The sequence below is a fragment of the Oncorhynchus nerka genome, linkage group LG1, assembly GCF_034236695.1.
Source record: "Oncorhynchus nerka isolate Pitt River linkage group LG1, Oner_Uvic_2.0, whole genome shotgun sequence".
NCBI classification, from domain to species: Eukaryota; Metazoa; Chordata; class Actinopteri; order Salmoniformes; family Salmonidae; genus Oncorhynchus; species Oncorhynchus nerka.
Window position 1 is genome coordinate 22,928,958 of NC_088396.1, and position 8,643 is coordinate 22,937,600.

General features: G+C 45.6%; 1 protein-coding gene across 2 annotated transcripts in view; it reads right to left on the reverse strand.

Annotated features, from left to right (window-relative positions):
- Positions 1-3,407: 3,407 nt before the first annotated feature.
- LOC135571383 (interleukin-1 receptor accessory protein-like 1) overlaps positions 3,408-8,643 on the reverse strand; it is a 100,372-nt gene continuing 95,136 nt past the window's right edge. The window contains exons 5-7 of one of the 2 annotated variants that reach the window (XM_065017346.1): positions 8,208-8,378; positions 6,309-6,353; positions 3,408-5,702 (exon numbers count right to left, since the gene is read on the reverse strand). In XM_065017346.1, the coding sequence (XP_064873418.1) occupies positions 4,978-5,702; positions 6,309-6,353; positions 8,208-8,378 (941 nt within the window). In that variant the 3' untranslated portion in view covers positions 3,408-4,977. The remainder of the gene's footprint in view (positions 5,703-6,308; positions 6,354-8,207; positions 8,379-8,643) is intronic. The other variant, XM_065017349.1, reaches the window with a different exon arrangement.

Below are 8,643 nucleotides of genomic sequence, written 5' to 3' on the forward strand. Positions count from 1 at the left end.
CTGCTTTGCCATGCTTGTGTCAGGTGAGTGGTGCTCTGACTGTCACTTTGGAGATCAGAAAAGGCCCTGGACACTGATCTAAGGTCAGCTTTGTGGTTTACCCCCTAGTTGTTAAGGTTCGGGATAAACTGATCCTAGATCTGTGCCTTAGGGCAAGTTCAACCCAGAGAGATCATATAACCCAATGTTCCTTTATTGGTAAATATGGTGCTGAGTAAACGTTCATATCTGTTCATAGTTCACAGTTCGCTGATCCAACATATGACCTTTGACATTGGTCTGAATTAAAGGTCACCTGTGGGAGCAGCAAACTGAACAGACATTCACTCTTTTCGACATATGATCTTTTCTGTCCAGGTAGGAACATTCTCTTTTCATCTGAGTGTGTGATCTGAGTCGTAGGCAGCTAGTTTGTACTCTGCAGTGAAGAATGGCCTTTCTTCTAAGTCATCTACCACTGACTATTGTCCTGCATATAAGATGGATTCACATCTCACCACACATATTGATGCTCATACTCTGATTTCACAACTTCACAACATTTTTCCTGTGTCTCTGTCTGAGGCAATAGGTGATTGTTGCTGTGCAATTGAGATAGAGTAAGCTCATTTATCATGCTAGCACTCAGCTCTGAGGGTTATTGTATCCATTGTAGGATTATCGTAAAAAATAAACAGCAATGGACTGTTAAGGCCACAAGAGGGTACTGTTTAATCACATTTCACCGACCGTGTCGCTCTCACACTCACACACACTTTAGGGCAGGCACAGGTGCGCAGAATATAACTTGAGGAAATGACCTGCAGAGTTAGATTGCCTCCGGGAGCGTTCGAATTCTCTCCAAATCCCATCATTACTGGCCGGATATGTAACAAACGGTAATGCTACTGGCCAAGATATGCAGGAGGATCAGGGGGTGGGGAGAGCTACACGTCTCAGAGACACAAAACATAGTCACACAGTGGTCTAAGGAACCCTTCACAGATACAATCGGTTCCACATACATGGGGAAATTACAGAGTTGTAGAAAGTCTCTGCAAGAGCAAGAGAAGATCTCTGCTTCCGGCTGTTTTCTCTAGGAACCGTGCATCTTCCTGCTACTGTTGCTCTGCTGTAGGACTGTGTGTGTGTGACAGTTCAGGAGCAGGGATGCAATGAAGCTTGGAGACACAAGACGGTCAGGTGCTCTGAGCAGTCAGAACAGCAACTCACCCGTGTGCAACCACGCATCGCAACCAAGGGCTGAGGGTGTGTGTGTTTCTGTGCGACTGTGTGTGGGGAGGTAGGCGGAGTAGCGTTACGACAAGAAGACCACAACAGATGCCATGGAGCTGGCGGCGGGAGGAGTGTGAGCTGTTACCATGACGACGAGGGATTCGGGAACCTGTGGGTGGACCCCCAGCCCCCACCCCCCATCAGGCTCTATCCCTTTAAACTGTTGTAGACCTGAAATGAAGGTGTAAGCAAGATGATTGTAGCTCCACTTTGCCCTCTGATAGGCCAGACACCCCCCCCCTTCCCATTCCTCTACACACACACTAAATATGTTGATGTACATATTTATGTCTCTATCTCTCCTCCATCCTCTCCATAGGGGCCTATTTTCTTTCAAATTAAGCCCCTAATTGCTTAGGATAATAAAGAGCCTATTAATCCTGTGTCTAGTAATAAAAAGCCAGCTGTCAGGCAGGAGGCTGCCAGACGAGCGAGAGAGACACACACACACACACACGCACACACACACACACACACACACACACACACACACACACACACAAGCTATATCACTGATGCTTGCCACCATGTTGTGTGAGAGAGAGAGATAGAGGCAGAGAGAGAGATGTGTGTGTATTCAAGCCAGCCTGCCACACTTACTGGCCATATTACTGATTCGTGCCACCACTGTGCGCGTGATTGTGTGTACGTATCATTGTCTCATTGAACCATTGCTAATTTAATATGCACCAGCAGGTGGCAGTGTTTGACTAGGTTTAACGTCGACACCTGCAGAAATCCACTTTTTTGAGCTGAAAGATGATGGCCAAAGCTTACCCATGATGTTGTACAACGATTTAAGTCAATAAGTCATCGCTTTAGTCAAAGTATTATGTATTTGGGCTTGAAGTGACAAATCTGAACTGCCCACTTTGGGAAATTCTGTGTGAATGTGGTGTCTTTTCCTATGATATGACAAATATTTTCAGCCTGCGTTTAGTTTCAGGGCTGGGATTTATTTGAATGTTACCACTCATCAGTATGGCATAGCTTATTAATCAGAAACAGCTACAAAGATATTCATCTTCGTGAATGTGTTGAGCCAAACAGCCTTGTGTCCTCTTGGCCCCTGAGTCATGGAGCAGATAAAACTGTTTTTCACTTCCTCTTGATTTCTTTACCAGAAAATCCTCATAATCCATTTACATTTATTTTTGAGCTAGTCTGTATTAAAAAAATATATGACCATTTTATAAATGCTATAATTGCGTGATATGATAGCATTTGGCAAACCCGCTCCCCCCATTTCCCCAAGATGAGTGGTTTTGTCACTAAGGGTTTGCTTCACTACACGCTCTACTGCTTTGATTGGTGTAACGTTAGCTAGAAACCACAAGTGTCTATCTGGATAATGAAAAAAAGAAAGTTCAAGGAACTTATAATTAGTTACAGGTTATTTGCGCCATGCATGATGATCATGAGCTAAATCATTGTAGCCTATCATTTCACTTCCCCTGTGAGAACTATGAGCACGGGCTGACTTGGCTTTTCATCTTATTCTTTCTTTCTAACTATTTATATGGCGGATTTTGCGGGCTTCAATTTATGGAAGATGCCTTAATTAACATTGGAAGTCAAAGATAGGCCAGTGGTTTCCATCTGTGGCAAAGTTTTCCTTAAATCAATGACAAATCCAGCTCCAGAAGCAGCCATATAGAGCCAGCTGCCTAATCTTAAAAACAAACAAAAACAAAATGCAACAACAGATAACATTAGCTAGCTAGATAAGGTTAGCATGCTAGCTAGCTAGATAAGGTTAGCATGCTAGCTAGATAAGGTTAGCATGCTAGCTAGATAAGGTTAGCATGCTAGCTAGATAAGGTTAGCATGCTAGCTAGCTACACTGATAGCTGTCAGTGCCTGTTGATGTTCATCAACTCCACATGGAAATTCTCATACCCAATTCGTGAATATGTATCAATGGCCTTCGTCATTCTTCGGAGGTGCAAACTAAACGTTCATTTCATCTCTAGGACAGGAAACAACGTTGAAATAGTGGCGGCAACTTCCTCTGTGGGCGGGATCCTTTAATCATCATCTGTTCATAAAGCCTACCTACAGCACTACTTGAACTTCTGACTTTTGGATCATGGAAGACCATGTAAAATAGACAGAACATAAATGAAACAAGAGGAGATCAACATTTTTAATGTGCAGTGAGAAAGTAAGGGCAACTGATAAGTATGATTGTGTTTCTATAAAGATAGACATTTCTTTCCAAGTGAAAATCGTGTTTATATATATATATATTTATATAAATATCTATATCATATATAGAATACATATCTATTTGCTATGCATACTCAGAAATTACACCTTCAAATATAATAATAAAAAGTATTCCAAAGCACAGACTTATGCTTCTTCTTTCTTTAAACATGACCTATCCTATGGATTAAAAACAAAGGATTCTCAGGATGGAAAGAATACTTAAACAACTCAACCAAAACATTGAAAATGCATTCACTTTTTGAATCTAAGAATATTTTCATGAGGGACTCAAAATCCATCTTGTTGTCTTAACAAACCATGACCCATATAGCAAAGTAGTGTACAAAACCTGCATTACACACACTGCATACCTCTCCCTAAATGTCAGATGAAACGTAAATAAGTATGACTTCTCAAGCAAACTCTTTTTGTTATAAAAATATACTTATTTTTAAAATAATCTACAGATTTATTTTTAAGGTGAGGCATTTCACTATCACGCTAAAACAGCAAGGCTGTTTGTTTTTATAGAAAATATGAAACTCTGACTGACCGACTGGCTGACTGGAGAAGACTAGCATGACTCCCTAACTTCTCCCCTTCCTCTGGCCCACAGGAAGTTACATCAACATCACCGGTAGCTCCTCCTTCTTTTTGCATATTCTATGATTTTTTAAAGTGTTTTTAAAACTAGATATACACCTTATACAGGTCAACAAAAATAAGATGTTGCTCCTTGAAGTAAAACGTTGCAATGTCCAAGCAATTCCCCAAAAGTGTAAAAGAAAATAATATATATCTTAAACTACACAAAGTCAAGATAAAAAAACACAACAGCGCAGATATATGACATACTGGCTTTCTTCATAAGCATATAAAAAAAAAAAAAAAAAAAAAACATTTTTAACAAAGAAAAAACAGAAAAAATAGAAATATATAAATCTGTGTGACAAGTTAAAGCAAAGTCTTAAAGTAGAGAAGGCAACACACACGATTGAATAAAAAACAACATATGAACAAAAAACAGGAAGACACTGATGCTACAAATACATTGGAAATATATGTACAAGACCCTGTTTTCCTTTAGTGTGTGTGAGTGTATGTGTGTGTGTGTGCAAGTGTGTGTGCAAGTGCACAAGTGCCAAAGTGTGTGGGTTCTTTTATTTTGTATTCACGAGTTCATTTTGATCAAACTCTGTTGTCTCTTGATCAAACAGTTTGTTGTTGTCAGTCTGAATCTTTAATCCTCGGGTGAAGAACTTCTCCTCTGTGTACATGAGGGCCACGTTAAATCCAAACCTGCCTTGACCCTGTCTTGCCTGTTGACAGGGGTCCATTCCAACCCAAACTCGTCACAATCTCTCAGCTATAGCTACAGTAGCCAATCAGAACTGGCTCATAGAAGCATGACTACGCCACCAAACCAATCCAAAGTGATCCAAACCAGGCCAGACCAAACCACTAGTGTCGCATGGTTCTATCCTGTCCCGGTCACCAGATGACGCTGGAGATGCTGGTCTCCCTGGGCAACAGCGGCAGCATGGCGTGGTTAGTGTGCTCCTCCTCCAGACTGTGCTCGCGGCTCTTCCCCGCCGGCGGCCTCTGTCCGTTCAGCAGCGTCAGCGGGATGTTGCAGTAGGTGTGCTGGTTGCCTAGAGATGACAGCGGCGGCAGCGTGCCCCCCGGCGGCAGGTCGTACTCGTAGCTGCGGTAGTAGTGTTTCTGCCGCATGGTGGTGTGGTACGAGTTGTGGAAGGACGAGCGGAGCTCCGGGTGCGCCGTGGCCATGGCGGTGGAGGTGGCGGCTGCCATGGAGATGGCGGAGACGGTCTGGAGCTCGCCGAAGGGGCCCTGCTCGCTGACATCCAGCGCTGCCTCGTGGCTCAGCATTGGCTCGGTGCGGCGGAAGGGCATCTCATACTGCAGCTGCTTCCAGAACTTGGAGCTGAGCTTGTTGCTCTTGGGGCCATGCCACTTGATGACGGTGAGGGTCTTGATGGTGTGTTTGAGGGCCTCCACCTCTTGGTAGTTCATGATGCCACGCAGCTCGGCACACTCGATCAGAATCACCTTGATCTCCCCGGTGACCAGCATGTTGCGGAGGCGTGTCTCCAGCTCGAAGATGCTCCACCCCCGCCGCACCACGTAGTTGGGCGTCATGACGATGATGAGGCGCTTGGATTGGTCCACACAGCGCGCCACGTCTTCGATGTAGGCTGGAGAGAGCGAGGGAGAGTGACAGAGAGAGAGGGGGATAAAGGGAGAGAAAGAAACGAAACTCAAAACACAATCAATCTTCTTGAAAGGGAAAACTCCAAACAGCTTAGATTCTATACAGTAACATATTTACTATAACATGTTTTGTATTCAGGACATATTTGTTGTAACATGGTGGACAAGACACATTTAACAGACCACTCATAATACAGAGAGACAATGGATGGACAACTACAAGACATACAACACAGGACAGAGACAGCAGTCAGACAACAGTTTAGTGGTTAAACACACAGCCACAGAAACTACAGCTGTCCTTAGTCATATCAACTGTACCTATATTACTTTCTCATCTCTCTGAGGTTTTTTGGATCTGTGTGTGTCTGTGTGTAGTGGCATGTGTGTTTGTGTATGTGTGTGTGTTTGTATGTGTTTGTGTGTGCATGTGTGCCTTGTGTGCTAGAGTGTGCATGTGTGTTCTGACTTCAAAGCTATGCTCTGCTGTGTAAACTCTTAAAAACTGGATCCCCTAAGCTGTTCTTCTTGTCCAGGGAGGAAGTGCATCACAGTTGCTGACACAAGAGGAAGAGACTGAGGAAGTGTACCTCTAAGAAGTCTTGTGTCATCCTGGTAAAGCTCATTGGCCAGACCTAAACATAAACATGTCAACATTGAGACCCAGATCACAGGAGAACACAAACAGTAAAGAGGACTTGTGCATCAGTGGCATCCACTATTATTATATTTACAGACTTCATTTATCTTTCTCTAACACGCACGCACACACACACACACACACAAAAAAAAACTCACACACACAAAAACCCTCACACACACACACACACACACACACACACACACACACACACACACACACACACACACACACACACACACACACACACACACACACACACACACACACGTACGCGCGCGCACGCACACACACACACAAAAACCCTCACACACGCACACGCACACACACACACACACACACACACACACACACACACACACACACACACACACACAGTGGCTGGAACAATGTTTTAACAACTTCTTGTAGAACTGTGACGATGGACTAGATTCTCAATTCATCCAGTACTGAGAGTGTTACACTTAACACTGGTCCAGTGTCTATACGGGTCCACACTTTTCAGTGTTAAATTCACACATTTAAAGCCTTATTTGCATATTTCCCAGAGTACCTTGCTGTTCGAGTGAATTGTAGAGTAGAGGTCTTCACGGGTCCAACAGACCTGAAGTTCCAAGACACGCCTGGGACCTGAGCAGTCCGGGTCCTAAATTCTGATTTTTGTCTCTGATCTTGTTTGAGTATGATATAATTGACACGGGTCGCAGGTATGTGCAATTAAAATGTATTTTCCCGTCTGGGTCCGATCGGACCCGTCTTCTGTTCATTTAATGTGTGGGGTGATGAGAACTGCGTGAGCCTGTTATCTGTGTCAGCTAATTGCAACTCAATAAAACATATAGCTTACAGTGAAAACAATTCAAGTAACACAGAGGTTTTTTGGGGCAAAATACAGTTGATCTATAGGTGGTAACTATGGATATATTATTTAGAGTGTATTTGTTGCACAAACTACACATATACATACACAAGACAAGTGACAATGACAAGCAGCTAGAGTGAAAGTACAATAACCACTAACATGTACAGCAGGTGAATAGGAAACAAACCACACAGGACTGTTACTGATGACATACTGACAGGGTAAAGAACAAGCACAATAACCACAATAACCACAATAACTGTACAAGCCACACAATTAGTGGACCTATTATCAAGTAACCACACACATCACCCCCTCAGCCTCCCCACCCTGACTCACCCCCTCAGCCTCCCCACCCTGACTCACCCCCTCAGCCTCCCCACCCTGACTCACCCCCTCAGCCTCCCCACCCTGACACACCCCCTCAGCCTCCCCCACACCCCCTCAGCCTCCCCACCCTGACTCACCCCCTCAGCCTCCCCACCCTGACACACCCCCCAGCCTCCCCACCCTGACTCACCCCCTCAGCCTCCCCACCCTGACTCACCCCTCAGCCTCCCCACCCTGACACACCCCCTCAGCCTCCGCACCCTGACACACCCCTCAGCCTCCCCACCCCCACACAGCCCCTCAGCCTCCCCACACACCCCTCAGCCTCCCCACACACCCCCTCAGCCTCCCTACCCTGACACACCCCCAGCCTCCCCACCCTGACACACCCCCTCAGCCTCCCCACCCCAAACACCCCTCAGCCTCCCCACCCCCACACAGCCACTCAGCCTCCCAGCCTCCCCCCCCCCCTCAGCCTCCCCACCCCCACACAGCCCCTCAGCCTCCCCACCTCCACACAGCCCCTCAGCCTCCCCACCCCCACACAGCCACTCAGCCCCCCCCAGCCTCCCCACCTCCCCACCCCCTCAGCCTCCCCACCTCCACACAGCCCCTCAGCCTCCCCACCTCCACGAAGCCATCATTTGCACCACTTACTTCCCGTGGGGATGAGGTCTCTGTCTGGGATGAAGAGTTTGTATCCGTAGTGTTTCTCCAGGACGTCAGGGAGGATCTCCAGGGCAAAGCGCTCCTCCTCCTTGGTCTCCTGACTCCACTGGTCAGGGTCTACTTTAGTGTAGGACAGGTACGCATCATAGTCCTTATTATCTGCCAGAAACACACATGGTACACAGAGAACGTGAAGCATATGCATCCTCAGGGATGAATGCAGGCTCGAACAGACACAGCAAATTGACATAATCATTATTATGTGAAAGTGAGAGAAAGAGAGAATTGTGTTGCCAGGCACAATGAAAGAGCTGAGAGCTGCACTAGAAAGCCAGACTGTTGGATCAACAAAACAGTAGAGGAAGCAGAGGTGTGAAAAGCAGAAGACCAACTTCGATTAGCTAACGACTATCAGGACATCCTC